The 19,070-nt window shown below is 38.7% G+C and overlaps 1 protein-coding gene across 2 annotated transcripts in view; it reads right to left on the bottom strand.

Annotated features, from left to right (window-relative positions):
- Positions 1-19,070, bottom strand: part of LOC134531547 (ribonuclease Oy) — a 56,082-nt gene that overhangs the window by 10,385 nt on the left and 26,627 nt on the right. For both annotated transcript variants that reach the window (XM_063367238.1, XM_063367239.1), the window contains exon 4: positions 7,696-7,889. In XM_063367238.1, coding sequence (XP_063223308.1) covers positions 7,696-7,889 — 194 coding nt within the window. The remainder of the gene's footprint in view (positions 1-7,695; positions 7,890-19,070) is intronic.

Genomic DNA, 19,070 nt, shown 5'->3' with positions numbered 1-19,070 from the left:
GAAGAATTAAAATTGGTCAGATCACATTTCAAGGGATTTATTCAACTAAAGGAACTTCCAAAGAAAAAAGAAACAACTGAATTTTTACTCAAGTATTCAAACGAAATAAAAGATCGGTCGTCGAGGGATGTAAAATATTGTGTCTACAATACTATTCAAAAGTCAGTGCGACAGAAGTGTTATTTGATAACATTCAGCCTGGAATGTAAAATTAGTGTATTATTCTATTGTGGTGCATATATCTTTGAAGCAAGCAGACAATTAATGACTCATTTAGTTAAAAAAAAAGATTTTCTAAAAAATTTTGTGTATAGCGCTGAAAAGGCTATAAACCAACTATATTAACATGTTATACAAGTGTATAAAGATTGAAATGTGTAAATTATACATCCAAGAATTTTGAATTGTATAAATATAAAGACTGCATCATATTGCATTTGTGATGTGTAAAGAAGTTTATATTTTAAACATAAATGACTGTTGTTCTGATTCAAGTTTTAGTTTTGCACTACTATTTTGGTAAATTTGCTGTGTAAATGGTTTTAGTTTTAATTTTCAACTCTGTTTAAATTGTGTCTTGTATGTGTTTTTGAATTTGAAACATGAATATACTGTTTAAGTGTTCACTGTATAATGTTTTTTTTTCTGTAACATAATAATTGATGTAAATTAAAATACATACAGTCAAACCTCTCTGAAACGACCCCTCACGGTTCCCAGGAATAGGGTCGTAATAGAGGGGGGTCGCAATAGATGTTTTCCAAAATTTTCAGTTGATTTCAAACCCCCCCCCAACCAATACTCACCAAGAAACCAGCCGTACAATGGCAGGATGCTGTCACTCACAATGCTAGACGGCTTTGCTTTAAACCCACTTCAACCTTCATCACAAGTCCGTCGCCTTACAGGCCACCTCTAAAGAAAATATGTCAAAAGACAGTTTATTTTTACTGGTTAGTTTACGTACGTTTTCTGCTTGCCGTAGTTAAATACACTAGAACCCCGATATCACGAACCCCGGATTAAACGAAGCAGTGATTTTACGGATACATTCTCGGGAACCGTAAAAAAATTGGACATTTTGACCAAAATGTGAAAATTAGAAAAAAGTAAAAAAAAATTTTAAAAAAAATTGAAAGATCATTAAAATCTGTTAATTTTAACACACTGCGTATTTTTGTGTCGGCTTTAATACTTCCAATAATGTTCATGTAAGAATAACAAAAAAATAATGGGACATTTCCTGTAAACATATGGCAGCTGTAGGTTCTGCAACACGAGTGGGCGCACACGAAGCTCGCCCGGCTGGCTGGCGGCATCGTCTTCATGACGCATAAGCTCACCCCTCCCTCCTCTCTTGTTAACATTGTTCAAGGCTAGCTCATCCCTCCCAGACACACAAACCATCTAGTGTCCTCCCTTATAACACCCCAACTTCGCTTCCTTTGAAAAACCTTCAGTGAGAAAATGCTCATTTCACCCTCCCTTCTCCCGTAAAATTGGGCTATTATGAATGGGGTACTAAAGCGGTGAGGGAGGGGTAAGATCGTTGTAAATATTTTCGGACCCCTCCCTCCGCACCAAAAACGCCCAAAAAAAAGTATGTCAAAATATGGCACTTTTACACCAAGTTTGGGTTCAGTCAGCTCTGGCAAGGAATTTACAAGCTTTCAAACTTAAATATAAATGTATTTTAATAGCAAGGGTCCTATGAAAAGAAATAAACAGAATAAAATCAAGCTACTGTCACCAAACAAAGCATAAAACGGCCCAATGCGTGGTCGCTTCGTTATTGCTCACGCGAGAGACGAGACGTGGAATGTTAGAAGAAAGATAAATACGAGGGAGACAGACGGCAGCCAGTGTGTTTCCTGCGTGGGGAATAAGTGGCGTAGCTTTTTTTTTTATGCTGGGTGAAGCGACCTTTTTCTATCAACCCACGAGAAAAGATAATTGCTTGAGCTGTCAAAATAAACATCGCTGCGGCAGTTAAAACAAGTTGAGGCGGGCGTGCATCCAGTCGGTCGCTGTGTATATCTCTTCGAAAAACATAACATCTCAATTCATAACAAGATTCATTATAACCTACACGTATTGCCGGATGTTTTCAGCCTGATCCATGCAAGTTCTTTAGCCACGTTTCAAATGAAAACAACTGGCGGGCCAGTGTTGTGCCCTGTTTTGCGGACACACAAAGCTTTTATCAATTTGCTGACAGTTTTAATATATTTTTACTCTACTCGTTAAAATGAAGCAGATAACATGATTGTTAAATAAAAGCAGCATCCGAGATCGGCCGCAGCACACGGTATGGGGAGAGGGTGAGCAAGGGCATAAGAGTGAGCAAGGGCGAGCGAGCGGCCGACTACCATGTTCACACGCTGCGGCGGGAGGGTTTTTCCTGCATTGCATTACAGTAGAGCACCCCTCAACCGCAATTCCCACAAACAGAACTCCCGATATCCGGAAATAATTTTCCAAAAAAAATTAAAACATTACAAAACATTTCTGCACTGGAACGAGGCGTTTTTGCTTTTGCCTGACTGTACATGTCTTGTAGGCGCGCGCGCGCACGTCTGTCAGACAGCTAATTATAGCCAGTCTTTCCCGCGCATTGCGTAAATACACAGCTGGTTTTCGCGTCGAACGTGAATTACTATAAAGATGTTTATGCTACAAGTAGTTTTATTGTTTGACTAAGTCAAGTAAACGGAAAATTCCGGCCGGCCCGAGAGTATGTTCACCGACTCCCACTACACACGCTGACACACGTGATAGCCAGTAACATTTACTTCCAATGTGTGATGCTTTCAGTTTGTAGACAATAATTTAGTATACAAATATGTATTATGTACTTATTTATACGTTAATATATGGTTAAACAGTCTACATTTACCTGCATTTCTCTATCTCTGTGTTTTTAAACGAGATGCTTGAAGTGTTATTCTTGTGTATGTGAAATGTAAACTGTGTGTGGCAGTGACTATACACTCTCCAGGAAGTGTGAATCACTAGCACGTCAACACAGAAGTAACACAACACTGCAGCTGTAGTCCTACTACCTCCCCCTAACCCTCCTCATCGTCATCCTCGCTCACGCACGCACCCACCCACAGTGATAAGAAACACATGCCTGCCAGCTTGCTTGAATGAAGGTCATTCAACCGGCCCGGAGGCCGGGCCTACCGCAACTCCCCTTACCCGGAACTTTTCCATAACCGGAATAGACCTCCCCCAATGATTCCGGTTAAGGGGTGCTCTACTGTAATAGTAATTAATATTTAATGGTATTTTATTTATTAAGTCATAATACACAAAATCAGAAAAAAAAGAAGGAAAAAAGAAACACCCTGCATAAGTCATCAACAATAGTTCACAAATTCAAGCCAGAAAATATACCAAATAGGACTTTAAAAACTAAGCAAACATTGTCAACCAATAGTAATCAAAATCAAGAGAAATCCAGCAGGTAGCTTTGCCTTAACTGCATACCACACTAGACACTCGCAAAAAGCTAAACGTAAACACGTTGCCACAAAAACCTTTATCTGCACCTGCCGGCAAAGGGACGTGGAATGGGGGTTGTCAAGCGCTGACAGCGGTCGACAGGAAGTGGTATCTATTTTTAGATATGCGCCGCCTACGGCAGTACAGCACTCGGCAAGAGAAACGCAGTAGCACGCTACTCACCACAAGAAACTTATTTTCTATCTGATTTTCTTAGGATTTTCGGCAATTTTTCACGGTTCCTCGAAATCGGGTTGTAATAGAGAGGTGGTCGCAATAAATGGGGTCGCAACAAAAAGGTTTTACTGTACTGATTTTGAGTATTACGAGAGTTTGACTGGTTACCAAATTAATTGAAAAATATACAATTTAATTAGATGTTTCAAAAGGTTGTTAATTTAATTTGGTGGTAGGAAACGTATTAGAAATTTCAGTTTATTAAATAAACACCTTTTGTAGCTAAAGTCTCCTAATTGCTTGTGTATCTACTTTTAAACGATGCTGTTTGAAGTGACCACACCTACACTCAACATGTAACATATTTTTAATGTTGCTATCTCTAAATATATACTCCTATATTATTTAAATTTAAGGGCGTCCAAGTAAGTTAGGTTTATAATTTTATATTCGCACGAAGTAATTTTTGTGTTTTTGTCTTACTAGTGACCTTATTGTTCTCTTATGTAGTTTTTTAGCCTGCAACTTTATTCATGTAACATTACGTCATATTAAAAATTTTACGCCACGTGAATTCAAAGAACCGTTTCGAAAACAATTTAAGTACTTAAATGAAATAATTTACTGTAAAATTAGAAGTTACCAGTTTAATGCTTTTAGTTACGAAAACAAGCCATATATATGTGTAGTTTTGACAAACTATAGAAACTAAGCTTTCTACTAGATTTTCAGAATATTTTTATATTACAAAAATAGGTTTTTGTATTTTCTTGACTTATTTTGAGAACGTCCGTTTGGTATTCGTTAGGCTTTCGAGCTGGTAACATACCAATCTTTACTTTGATATGTTATTATTGACTAATGCGAATACTAGGCCAGTTAAATGTTTTTCATAAGAATATTAAGAGATAAGTAGGTATACTTAACAACATAAAATATACTTTGTAAACTTACTAATTAAAATTTTCAACCATGAATAGATTAATAGATTCTAGTATTCTCTCTTATTTAAAACTGATGGTTCAAACCTTTTCCCGGCATCTTTCATAAATATTTACTTCAGTCTCACCTACATAGCTATATTGGGGAAAATTATGAAAATTTTGGCACTGAGACATTACGTTGTCTGCACTTTAGTGGGTGACATTTACAAAAATAAAGATTGGTAATACCCACTTAACTTTATAGTGAATGAACTGCTCTAGTGCTGAACGAAGCCACTGGTAATGTGGTTTTTTCGGGGATCTCCTGTTTCCCCCGCCTCAACTCCTGAACTGCCGCAATCATATGGGGTTACCGCCCACAAAAATCACTCCACTTCAAGTAAGCTACCTGTGTTTTAATAATACAGTATGAATAAATGCAATGCAAGTTTTAGTGGCGCAGGTAAACAACAGTAACAAAGGGTATAATCATTTTATTTTTTTTCCTCACATAGACATGCAAAACTGTAAGCTTAAATAAAGTATCGAGAAAAGTGTACTGAAAGAATAGAAACAACGAAAACAATTCTATATTGAATCGACATTCATGTTTTATTGTGTTGTTTAATAACTTTCCACAAATTCATTTGATGTATCTTGAGGCAAGAACACCTTTGAATGTCTTCCGTTTGTCACTTTTTCATTCATTCCTGGCGTTAACATTGGCTCATATTTGTATGTGTTAATTTATATTTATTTTTTCCCAAATCAGTGGTTAATCTCTGTGTAAAAGTGTTCAGGATGACTCTCAATAGCAAGTCGAGGGTTCGAGTATGGCCAACATTTCTTGGCCATGCGGGTGAAATTTCAAAAGAAAAAAGGCTCTCAAGGAGTATGCCAACGCCTTTAGAGAAAAACCATACTCAAAATGTCACTTTTTGTGGTCCAGTAGTTCGAAGTAAGGGTTAATACGTAATACTTATTAAATAACATAGGGGTACACTAATTAATGTCATAATGGAACGGATCCAAGTCATTATGCACACCCTAATTAATTTTAACTTAAATAAATGTATTGGTTTTTTTGCGTTGATATAGAGTTTGAAAATTTATCCCACATATAAATTATATAACATGCAATAATACATGCACAGTATTGAAAATCTTTTGTTACTAAAAACACAATCATCCCATTTTACAGACTGGGATGAAAAAATCATTTTCTCCTAGCAAGCCACCAATACCAAAATGTATCGATAGAGGATTCTGCTTAAAGTCAGTCCAACTACAAAGAGCCTACAGCTTATTCAAAGAATATCTGAAGAAAAAAAATTGATTTTGCTATATTTAAGAATGTCCGACAGTTTGTCTCAGTGGTTAGAGAGTCTGGCTGCAGTCCTCTTATTGAACGTAGCGCAGCGAATGAGTAAGTGTGTAGGTCTTTAGATAGCGTGCTAGCAGATACAGTCCTCAGTTAGTGCTTTTAGAGTTAACTAGTGTGTGACCGTAGACATGCAGTCCTCTTATTGAGCATAGCACAGCGAATGAGTTGGTGTACTAAGATTAATGTTTACTTGTGAGTTAAAATCTCTCTAAAGCTTCAGTAGTAAAATTTGCGCCACAATTGCAGCATATTATTTGAACATCTACTTAGTAAATTTTCTTATGTAATTATTTACCAGTTTGAGGTTATTAGAGTGTCTTCTATGTGTGCAGGTTATTTATTTGTTTTTTAAACTTTATATTAACATAATTTTATCTGCTTTAGACTAAATAGTGATATTTAGTGTGCCAATAATTTGCGTATAGGAAATTATTGCATTCGTTATATTGCTATAACACTCGTAACACATAGTTTCACGAGTTACTTCATTTTGTTTGAATATTTAGTGCAGTTATATTTACAATTTAATGCTTCCGTCTACGATCCTTAAAAACCTGGTTGCTAACGTTCTTAACTCTAAATTAAATAACGGATGAAGACAACGTTACTTTGGGTTCGTGTCTCTAGGTGACAAAAATCTTTTATAGGACTCAGGCATTTTAAATAAATTGATTTCAGTGTGCAATACATTTTGTTATAAACGAATTTTCAAATTTTGATCCCTAGCAAATGATTGATGGCATGCAGAGGCACATCCACCAAACTTTCGTCGTCAGCAAAAACATAGTTTAGGGTTTAAACAATTATGAATGTGGCTCGTTCTACAGAAGACGGCAGCCTCGAGATGTTATCCGTGTTGGATGCTCAGAAGTGACGAGGCGGTAACAGCTAGTCTTGACGATCGCGCCCCGAGTTCCTTCGTCCATATGCGCATGGCACTGAGCTAGCGCGCAGTATTTGGTCGTATCTCTGGAAAGACTTTACCAAATTTCATTGCATGTATCTCTACTTGTTTGCTACATAACATGTGAGTAGTGCTTATATGCTGTGGTATAGATACGTAACATGCAGTTGATTAGGCATGTTGGCGAGTTCTGAGATGGTATTTTCAATGTTCGTAATGTTTCGATAATAATATATATCCCTCATTTAAAATGTGTTTTTATAGGTACGTTGTAAAACAGAGTAAAACTAAAAAAAAAAATTCTTATTGCTAAACCTCTGTAGGGCAGTTCAACTGTGAAGGAGGCCGGCTACTTAAGTAACCCAGGTAATTAGACTTCTACGGGAACCACTTTCTTGAGGTCCTCGCTGTAACAAGTCCTCGAAATGGCGTGTGGCGTTAGCAGCGCGGAAGTCATGTCCTCAGATCAGTGCCAATCGTTAAGCTCCTCGAAAAGGAGCATGCGTTCGTATTAGGTGTGTGTGTCTGTGTGTGTCTGTGTGTGCGAGAGAGAGAGAGAGAGAGAGAGAGAGAGAGAGAGAGAGAGAGAGAGAGTTTCCAGATTTTTGATGTAAGTTGTAGGAAACCTTCCAACTTATGCAATACATACAGACCACATTTAGAATTAATGGCCACAGTAATGTTTATGAATTTTTAGAATTTTTTTTAAACTGATGATATGAAAAAGTTCTATGTTAAATAACAGAGAGAGGGCCCCCAAGCCTTTGGTTTCCTCCGGACAGCTCGACGGGGGCAGTTACCTTATCGGTGACGCAGTGCACCACGGAGTCTGTGCCCAGCACGCCTTTCACGGCGGTCCACACGTCCTGGCCCAGGTAGCCCTGTGTGTTTGGGATGACGCCCGCCCTGCCCAGCACATCCGCCATGTTGTACTGCTTGGCCCAAGTCAGTGCCTGCTCAAAGTACTTCAGCTCCGAGTCGAGGGCCGGCAGGGCTGCACACATCGCGGCATCACAACCATCACTACACCACACACATCTACACTCCTTGGTTCAATCAACATGCAACACATACTACTATCACTTTTAACTGACCTGAAAATTAATTTATATAATAGATTTTTCTTTACATGTGAAAAATATTTTATATTGTATACCGTCATTCTAACGTAATCTTCAAAGGCTTAAATTATATCTTTTTTTTTAATTCATTATTTATTGTAAAAGCAAAAAAATTTGTAAGTTTGGATGATTCCATAGTTTTTAGATAAGCCACGCTCAGTCACTCAGCACATTTTTAATTTTAATACTGGGTTTTTTCTCTGGTGAGCAGCTTTCAAAAGAAATTATATTCCTATCAGCATTTTGGGTGTGTGGGTGTGTGGGTGTGGGTGTGGGTGTGTGGGTGTGTGGGTGTGGGTGTGTGGGTGTGGGTGTGTGGGTGTGGGGGTGTGGGTGTGTGTGGGTGTGTGTGGGTGTGTGGGTGGGTGTGGGTGTGTGGGTGTGTGGGTGTGGGTGTGTGGGTGTGTGGGTGTGGGGGTGTGGGTGTGTGGGTGTGTGGGTGGGTGTGGGTGTGTGGGTGTGTGGGTGTGTGGGTGTGTGGGTGTGGGTGTGTGGGTGGGTGTGTGGGTGTGTGGGTGTGGGTGTGTGGGTGGGTGTGTGGGTGTGTGGGTGAGTGTGGGTGTGTGGGTGAGTGTGGGTGTGTGGGTGAGTGTGGGTGTGTGTGTAAGTGTGTGTGTGTGTTTGAGTGAGTGTGTTAGTGTTAGTGTAAACCACAATATAGCATTATGGGAACGAAGTGTGAGGCAGAGGCAATGGTGAGATTGCTGCATTTGGGCGATTCTTTTGAGTTGGTGGAGTGGCATATTGTCGGTAGTCGCTTTAGTGACTAAGCTTGAGATAGAGGCAGAAAGAGTATAAGACACTTGTCATACATTATAGCTATAAACTTGCAAGTCAGCAACAAACCTTTCATAAGAAAAAGGCACCATAATACTGCCCAGATAAGGTGTAATCTTTAATTTTTTTAATGTAGCTTAAGTTGGTTAATGTGCCAAATCAACAAACACTTTTAATTAATTGTAGTTACAATTTCTTTAAATTTTTGATGTAATTACATTTTATTGAGCTAGAAATTTAAAAGTAAATATAGTTGCTACCTATTGGGGGGAATCGAGTTCATGAGGTATAGACAAATTAAGTTTTATTACAGTTTTATTAGTTACTAATATTTACATTGATAATAAATAATTGTACTTAAAAATGTCCAATCACAAATCACTATCACTTAAAAAAGTTTATTCTCAAGTCACTCAATGTCTGTCAATTTCCGGAGTTCGCACTCCTAACTGGAGCTAGGCTAAACACTGATGCGCCCCTTACCTCGCGCCTGTCCACACAGTCTCGCGCCACTCAGTCGCGGCACTCTCTGGGGAGGAAGGGAGAGGTGTATGTCTCTTGCCCCGTTTGCCTGATGTCGCACTTCCCTTTGCTCGCGAAACTCTCTGAACTCTCGGAACTCCAGATTGTCGCGGGACTCGTTCGGAACTCCCACGAAGGCCAGCACCGCTGCTTAAGTACTAGTGGTTCATCTTTCCAGAACTGACGAGAGCGGCAGTGACGAGTCAAGTCATCCCGGGCCGTCCAGGCAGCGTCCATTCCCGCCACTCCGTGTGGCGGCCCGCATAATTCCCAAGACAGTACAAAGATAGATTACAGCGCCGGGGAAGGACCATGCGTGGGGAGCGGAAGGGGAAGGGGGTCGCGGCAAGGCGCGCGTGGCATGCCTTACGTCAGTGGACGGCACATGACACGGCGCATGACACCAGTGGTCGGCTCTCTGTGAGGACGACCGAACTTGACTTCACAGGGCAGCCTCAACTACTCTCCAAACACAATACTCGCAGGGGTCTGCCCAGTGGAGTCATGGATGGTAGCCCTACATGCCATCAGAAACAACTGGATGTGTTGGTCCCAATTCTGTTGATTCTTGGCCACAATCTTGGCAAGGTGTCCTCAAGAGTTCTGTTGAACTTCTCCACCTGCCATCGGACTGGGGATGTAAGGCTGTAGTCCTGGTTTTATTTATTCCCAGCAACCAACGCACCAGCTGAAATATTGTCGCCTCGAAATTGCGGCCCTGGTCTGAGTGGAGCTCCGTTGGTACCACAAATCTGCAAATGAAGTTGTTGTCCATTGCATTCGCAATGGTAGTGGCTTCTTGGTTAGGAAGTGCATAAACCTCTGGCCACTTACTGAAGTAATCCATTGCTACTAAACTTTACAGGTTACAATGTTTAGTCTTGGGAAATGGTGTGATGATGTTGATGGTTATCATCTCAAAGGGGGCACCTAAATTGTAGGTCCTCATTTTCCCAAGACTCCGGTGTTATGGCCTTTTTTTAGGCGAGTATACTTGGTATTTTCTGCACAAGCCTGCACAACCTGGCGACACCTCAACCAACGGATCTTGGTAGATCAGGGATTTCTATCAACACCTCTGCCACTTGACTCATTGGAAGGAGTAGTTGCAAGGTAACTACTTTACTATTTACTCTCTCCCATGCCCTCATTAGCAGTCATTTCACCATCCTCAAGGAATCCCACTGTCTCCAGTAAGCTTTCACAGCCCTTCGGTCACAGGAGATCTCATGCCATATTGGACGTCCAGTACCATTCTCTAGCCAGCTTATAATGGGTGCCAGGTCAGGATCTTGCTGCTGCACTCTTTCCAGCTGGCATTAATCAATTTATTTTTCCCATAGGTTACCATACCTGCCAACTTTGGCCAGTCAAAAAGCGGGAGGTTTTTTAGTGGAGTAAACAATGCTTGTTGCCCCCAATATAGCATGGGAGGGGGGGGGGGGGGGGGGGTTGGTGAAATTTTGTTTATTTTGACGGAAAAATCACGACACAAAGAACAAAATGCAGCATGTTCACCTTTTCTCGATTACAAAATGCACGGAAATTCGTCACTAAATCTCTTCTTGTACACAGCAAGATACTTCACTGTAGGCCATTTCTATTAAATCCCTATAGCGGAGTAGGCCTACAACTAAACGCGTACAAAATACTCATCACGCAACTGCTTCCACAAAATTATATTTTTATGAATACACCGTTGAATAAATTCGAAGACTACTAAAATGCTACCTCTACACTTATTCTGTGAGCACAGACGCGAACAAAGGTGAATTTGTTCGGGGACGAACAAACAATTCACACATAGCCGGCTAACAAACCAAAGCGAATTTGGGCACAAATGTAAACAGTGGTATCAAACTCATTATTAATCCAGTCCGTCTTTATTTCAAAACACCACCGAAAACACAGTTTACAATGTTGACAAAACACACCATTTTGGAAAACAAACTTTTTTCTGGTTGGCTAACAAACACCAATGACGAACGTGTACCAAAACAGCTCCCATAATTATCGTAAATAACTACGTTTCTTTCTTAGATGTACGCTTAACCAAGAGTTTTAGCCGACAATTGTGGGCATTTAGGCTATTAAAATAACTACACGTTATGGTACGAACCGTAGTTACTATACAATTGTACGGAATAATGGTACAAACATATTAATTCTATAAATTTATTGGATTAAAAACTTAAAGAGAAACAGAACCAAAAAACGGGAGATTTTAATGACAAATCGGGAGAGCGGGAGAAAGGGTATAAAATCGGGAGTCTCCCGCCTAAAGCGGGAGGGTTGGCAGGTATGGGTTACCTATATTTTTTCGCTGAACATCTTCGATTCCCTCATTTTTCTCCGCCTCATGGTTGCAGTCTAGCTTCGGGAGAGGGCATCGACATTGCCGACTTCATCCCTGTGTTTTATTCGACAATCATATTGTTCAATCCACCAGCAAGTTGTCCCTCTGGATTCTTGACTGCAGTAGCCACTTAAGGGGATTGGTGCACCAGCATCGTATTAAAAAAAAACAATATATTTGTTAATGATTCAGCTGCTAGAGAAGATTTGAACCATTCTGGTGTAAAATTTATTTTTTTATTTTTTTATTTTAATTAAGTTATTGCTGATTTTCGGGAATTTTTTAAATTCAAGCTTTATTAAAAAACTTTAAAGAATTCAGTGGTAAAACTTTGGCAGATAAATTTTCAGACACGGGAGATATGACTGTGACCATTATTTTATCTGTAATCATTATTAATTTAACGTATTTACAATTTTAATTTTAATAAATGAGCTGCTTCGAAATTGCGTGATATTCATTTGCGAATTTAATAACATTCGCGTTTTCATTTGTAATTCAAACGCCTACATATATGTCGGCTGAATGATTGACTTTATTTTAGTCTTTAGCTTATTGCAGTCGGACCTAAAGTAAAAACGTAGCTGTAGAAATTTGAGCAGCGTGCAAGCTCGGATACGAGGAATTACGGAGCGCGCTGGACAGTAGTGACACCTTGCGACAGTTTCCCAAACTTTTTGCAGCCTGCCACAACTGTCTGCTGTTTACGAAGGGGAGACGGGATTTCGCGGGAAACTGATATGAAGGCCAACGTACTCATTTTCAGTAGATAAGAGAATGTGTTTGGTCTAGCTCGGCGTATAATTGAATGGTTATTCTGTTATTATTTAGCACAGTGATTTAGCTAGATGTTTTTTGTTGTAAACGTGAGATTTATTCAGGAATAAAATGCCGAAGAAACCTCCACCAAGCAGAGTACACAAAAGAACAAAACTATCGAAAGCCATTAGAGCGCTTAGAAAAAAGAATAAAGAAAGATAAGAGATTATTTTATTATAGCATTTTTTTACCATACATTTATTTTTCAGAGTTGCGTATGTACAACGCGATGGACGCGATGCGACAACAAAAAGATGTGTAAAATTGTAAACAAGTTATTTTTTCCAGCAATGCGTGAACCATTCATAAACTATAATCAACATGTATCCGTATAATTACGTTTGAATTTTTTTTATGACAGGCATCAATTTTAACAAGTTTATTAAGCCACAATAGACATTTTTTCAGAAAAAATAAGTGTAGCAGAAAACACTCAACATAGTCTCACACAAAATCAGTTTACATGAATGCAGTTTTAAGAAGTAAGCTACGTAAATAATAGTTAAACATTATTTAATATCTGCTGGTAACGTTTACAAAGTATCAGCTTCGCCTTCATTCACGAACAATATTCGTGAGCTTATTTATTTATTTTGCTGGAGTTTCGTTGGTGACTGTTAGGACTGCAAAATTAGTAAACATTTTTCACCCTATCCTGAGTTAAATCTAAGTGTGCGCGGTTAGATGAGGACCTAGATGTGTCTCAGGCTTACGCCTTTACACTCTACTCAGGGCGCGTTGCCATTGACCTGTAGGATAGTCTCAACAAACCTCTACGGACTCGAAAAATGTCACCTGCTCATTGGCTACTTGACTTGTGACAACTGTTTGTTGTAATGCCTGTGATTCATCGTTGATTTTGTTGAGGAGTTTTCAATGATTCAGAGCCTCCCATTTAACTGTGGACGAATTGAAGAAGCAGTACACATGTTACATGCTTGAATTCATAGCAAATGGAAACCACAAATATTTACTGATGTAGTGGTTGGTAAAAAAAAATATTATTCGTATCGCGTCCATCGCTTCGCGCCATGTTGGCTCCTATATTATAAGTATATACAAAATATAACGATTCATTTACGACACTTAAGATAAGGTGTGTAGGATTTTAAGAATTCACTTGAATTAATATTTAAGAACATATTTCAGGATAACTTGTGAAGACGCTCGTACAGACGGCACCGGTTGTGATGACTCATTGTTACCAGAGCAGGGGCCATCTCGTGTACACGAAGTGGCATGCGAAACCTCAACACAACTCGAAAGTGTTAGATTGGTGATGTAATAATGTCTCTTGGAAACTACATAAGATTTTAACTTCTTTTATTTCTCCATAAATTCGCAAATCACCATGGCGGCCATTTTACGATCACAATTTAGTTCTTAAATTTTAAATTAGTTTATTTGTTGAGAGCCTGGTACAATGTGTCTGACCACTAAAGCGATCCGAGCCGCGTAGTGTATACTACTGCGAGGTTGCCGAAGTAGGCTCGGGTCGGGACGAATTTCGCTGTGAAGAAACAAAGGTTTTTAATACATGGAAAATTATCCCAAAGCCGAAAATTTGTACAGTAGTAGAATGAACATTTCTTAGTAACACGTCAAAAGTTTAAGTACTGCCGCAAACCTTGTGCGTCACACCAAAAACGAGCAGTTAAGTCCAAAATGACAATTTTTTGCAACAATCCACAACAATGGATATTGCAAATGCAGTTTATGGAGTAGACCGTCAGTATGGAACCCAAAATAATCTTGAAACATTGCCCTATCTGAGGATAGTGATAAAAAGCACAAAGTTTAAACATGTTTCTATAAAATAGACATTTTAAATCATTAAAGTTAACGAATTCACTTTCATTCAATTTTAAGGAAATATAAATACATCTTACATAAACTTAAAGAGCCCAACGTGGAAATCGCTTAAAGTAATCATTGTTGCATATTTATTCATCTTTAAATTGGTATATTTTTTAAGTGTCTCATACAATTAGTCTGACCACTAAAGCGATCCGAGCCGCATAGTGTATACTACTGCGAGGTTGCCGAAGTAGGTTCGGGTCAAGACGAATTTCGCTGTTAAGAAACAAAAATGTTTAATACATGGAAAATTATCCCACAGGAAAAATTTTGTACAGTAGTAGAATGAACATTTCTTAGTAACACGTCAAAAGTTTACCGATGAAACCTTGTGATCACACCAATAATGAGCAGTTGTGTCCTTAATGATAACTTCTACAATGATCCACATAAATGTTTCGTAAATTTAATAACTTTAATACTTTTTTAAGTCTGTTCTCATTATGGCACCAAAGTAATATAAAAGAATGTCCTACATGGTAACTGTGATTAACACCTCAAAGTTTAAACGTCCTATTATTAAATTGGTAATTTTAATCATAAAAGGTAAGAAAAAAATATTTTTTTTATAGAAATTTGACATGTTACATAAATATGTTGAGCGTAACGTCAAAATCACTTCATAAATACTGTCTGTTTTTTTTTTTATGTATATAAAAAAGGTTTAAATGTGTATATTTTGAGTGTCTGTTACAATAGTCTGACCACTGATGTATTTCAAGCTGCGTAGTGTGTGTGCAGCAGTGTTAAAGTCGCTCGTGCTGGGACGTTTTTTGCTCCAGAAAACTAAGGTTTTTAATGTATGGTAATTCCAGACTGAATTTTACTCTGAAAGAATAAAAGTTTCCTAACTGCAAGTGATTTTTGTTGCAAACGTAGATAAAAATCTTCCAGGATGCGATTTGCTTAGGTAAAAATGTTAGTATGATCGACTCTTTAATTTCCAAATTATAAATAAATAACAATAGAACTTCCCGGAAAGTTGTGATAAACTGACGATATTGCGCGAGTAGCAGACCCGTACGTGACTACAGAAAAAGGCTATTTTCCTTGACCGTTAGGATTTCTGGGACGAACACCCTCTCACAGCTAGGGTCATAAAATACGGTCAAACTCTTGCGAAAACATTCACCACCGCTCTTTGCCACCAGCAATTCAACGAAGTAAGCTAGGCGCAGCACTCCAATGAATTAACTTAGAAAAAAAATACTAAATATGTAATTTTATCAATACATTTTACAACACAACTTATGTTTTATTTATTTTCTGGAAAAAAATAATATTATCATACGAATTAAGTTATAAAAGTGACAAAACTCAATAAGCACATTTACGGTGTATCGTTTTCTTCAATTGTTATGTACATAGTAAACTAATTTCATACAATTAAATATATATATTTTATAATATAGGCTACATTAAAATTTTGCACAGTTCTGATCTAAAATAATATAATGTATTAGAAATAAAAAATATTTATATTTTTTGGTATTAAAATAATTTTTAATAATAAATTTTTTGTAACAAAATACGAACACGCATATATAAATCCAGAGGTCCTCTAGAATTTTGATTAACAAGTTCCAAGCAGAAATTGTTTATTGTTAATTTTATTGTATCAAAAATCATTCATATAAGAAAAAAGAATATGTATATCTCAATAGATGTAACATGAATACACCCTATCATATGCATTAAATATATTTTAAGTAATCCTTAAATAAGACCAAGTTTATTGAGTGTCGCAGTACGCAGCGTGTTTCAAAGCACGCCGGCCGTGAAAGATCAGTACGGCCGCAGTACACTGCAACGCTCGGGCAGCTTTAATGAGGCAACTAATTATGCTAGACTCTTTATAAATATACTATCTTAAAGCTAAAAGTATAATTAAAAGCATTTATTTAGACATTTTTTCGCATTGGGCTCTTCAAATCGGTGTAAATCGTATCTTTATCTGAGTGGCAAAGATTAAAAAAAAATATATGTCGTGAATTAATCGCTTTATATCATATCGCTTTGGACAAATTGTTCACAGGTTGTCTTGGTTTCCTGGAGTAACATGAAAGTCTACGCGGGGAAGGGCGGCTACCTGATCCGAGAATGAAGGATAGGGCGAGATGGGAAGCGAAGATAAGAGCTGGTTGGGTGTCCGTGTTGGAGAGAGAGAGAGATAGAAAGAGAGAAAGGCGATATTGTGGAAGACCTTCGAAAGATTTCCGCTAGATGGCAGGCCTCAGAGCTGCAACATTCGACAACCTCCCCTCACAGAAGCTCTCTCGCCACTAACTTGCCAAATCTCACCCGCTAGCTTATATACGTGCTGGCTGGCCATACAGTAGTAATAAACAAGCATTTATGAAACACTTAAGCTCATTTCCAACAAATTCTGACGAATGACTGTTTTTTGTCCTGCACCAATCCCCTTAAGTGCGTCACCGTTAGTGCTAAAAAGAAATTTTCTCATATAAATATTAGTGGAAATGTTACAGATACTTCACTACAGCCAAGAATTCCCATATTGTGATGCAAAAGTTGCATTCAGGCTTAGACAAAACTTTGCTGTAGTATGCTAAAACTCGTTCATTTCCATCTTGAATTTGGTAAAGTACAGCACCCAAACCATCTCTGCTTGCAACTGTGTCAAAGATATACTTTCCACGTTGACAGGTGTAGGCATGTATGGGGCTAGTAAACAGGGATTCCTTCAGGTCTTGAAAGGCAATCTCACATGCTAAAGTTTATATAAATTATATCTTGTTCTAAGTCAGCTGATGCAATGGTTTTGCTATTGTAGAGAACCCCGGCAAAAACTGTCTATAGTAGTTACAAAGTCCCAAGAAACTTCTTACTTCATGCTTATTCTTAGGTTAAGGCCACTCCTTATCAGACTGTATCTTCTCAGGATATGTTCGCACTCAAACCTGTGATACAATACGCCCCAGGCATGTTATCTAATGCTGGAACAAAAAGCACTTCTTATGACTTAACTTAAGATGGGCATGGCAAAATCTGTCAAATACATACTGGAGATTTCGCAAATGTTCCTTCACTGTATTTTGCACAAAATAATGTCGTCCAGGTATATTAGACATGTTTTCCAAGAAAGCCACGCAGGATAAGTTTCATCAATCTCTCAAAAGTTGCAGGAGCATTACATAACCCGAACGGTAACACAGTGAACTGGAACAGCCCACTATATGTTGTGAAAGCAGTCTTCTCTTTATCCACTTGCCAGTAAACACTATTCACATTCAGTGTGGAGAACCATCTGGTGCCAGAGTGTGTATCATGTGTCTCATTGATACGTGGGATGTAATCAGCTTCTGGTAGTCCACACAGAACCTCAGTTGGCCATCCTTCTTCGCTTTTAAAATGACTGAGGAAACTCAAGGGCTCACTGATGGTTCTATTACACCACTCTCCATCATATCCACGATCAAATTCTCTGCTTTTTCCTGTTTTTCTAGAGGAAGCTGCCGTGGTGCTTTCCTGATTTGACTCCACATCACCTGTGTTGATGCGATGGTAAACCAGGCTTGTTCTCCCAAGGTCAGCATTCCCTAAGGAAAATACATCCTAGTTGCTTACTAGAAAATCTGTGACTTCTTCTATTTCTTTATCAGTTAGATTATTACGGCATTGCCTTAGTAAATGTTCTAGATTTGGGTTCAGAGGATGCTCGGCATGTCTAATAGGTGAGGAAGACTCAGAGGCTTACCCAACAGACTGGTTCACAGCTAGCTATTGGGTCTCCCTATTTCAAAACCCTTGTTCATGAATCGAGGTTGGCTGGTACAACCTTGCCGAACCTTGCAATGCTTCGAGCGACCAGGAGCATCTTCAATTGTTTTGTCAACTCTTGCTCAATCAGGTAGTGTGGCCATAGGCGGCATGGCCACTTGATTTTAGATTTATTTTAATTAATTTTGAATTATGGCTGTTACGTAATTTTAGTTTTAATATTTACCCCTTCCCTTTTTTTTTATAAGTATTGGTCTGTTATAAGTTTTGTAAATCTTATTTTTAAATATGTTTTTATATTATGTTATTTTTTACGTTAATGGTTTAGTTTCTTAATATTTAATAATAACGCTTTGGACTTTTAATCATAATACGGTGTGCGACGCTTCCCTCCTGTGAACATGCAAATGGACTGTTCCAAGGCTATAAGGTGGTGGGGGAAATACGTCAAGGAGGACAGAATGACCTGTATGAGTGAGTCGTCAGCTGATCGCCGTGTGTGGCGTGTGTGCGCTTCGAGCGTAACGAGCGCGATGGCTCGTGGTATTGGGCTGAGCGAGCTCGCGAATACTTTTTCAATAAAATCAGCTGACGTGTATTAAGCATTGGGAAATACTTACGTCGTTACGGGTGCCGTCAAGAAGAAGAAGAAGAGTTCACGCTACATTTTCCGTTGATTGCAGAGTTAATATGAAGCATTTAGCACCTCTGCTAAATTGCAGTCCGCTAAACTCCGGGCCAGGAGGTCCGGGGTGTGATTCGACGTACATCGTTCTTCCAAGTAAGTGATTCCGGCCCTGAACTTTTGCCCCTGTAATCCCGGGGCGTTGATTTGCACGTTGCCAAAATAAGAGTGAAGAATTCAAAAATAACTTCTCCAAAAAGACCCTGCCCACAACTTCGAGTGTATGTTCCATCGTGGTACCAATTTTAACGAACTTTGTATCATGCTTGCCGCGAAGCGTCGAAGATTAAAAATCAC

This window comes from Bacillus rossius, chromosome 5 (assembly GCF_032445375.1).
Source record: "Bacillus rossius redtenbacheri isolate Brsri chromosome 5, Brsri_v3, whole genome shotgun sequence".
Classification (NCBI taxonomy): domain Eukaryota; kingdom Metazoa; phylum Arthropoda; class Insecta; order Phasmatodea; family Bacillidae; genus Bacillus; species Bacillus rossius.
The sequence above is the reverse complement of the archived record's forward strand: the minus strand, read 5'-3'. Positions and strand labels throughout refer to the sequence as shown.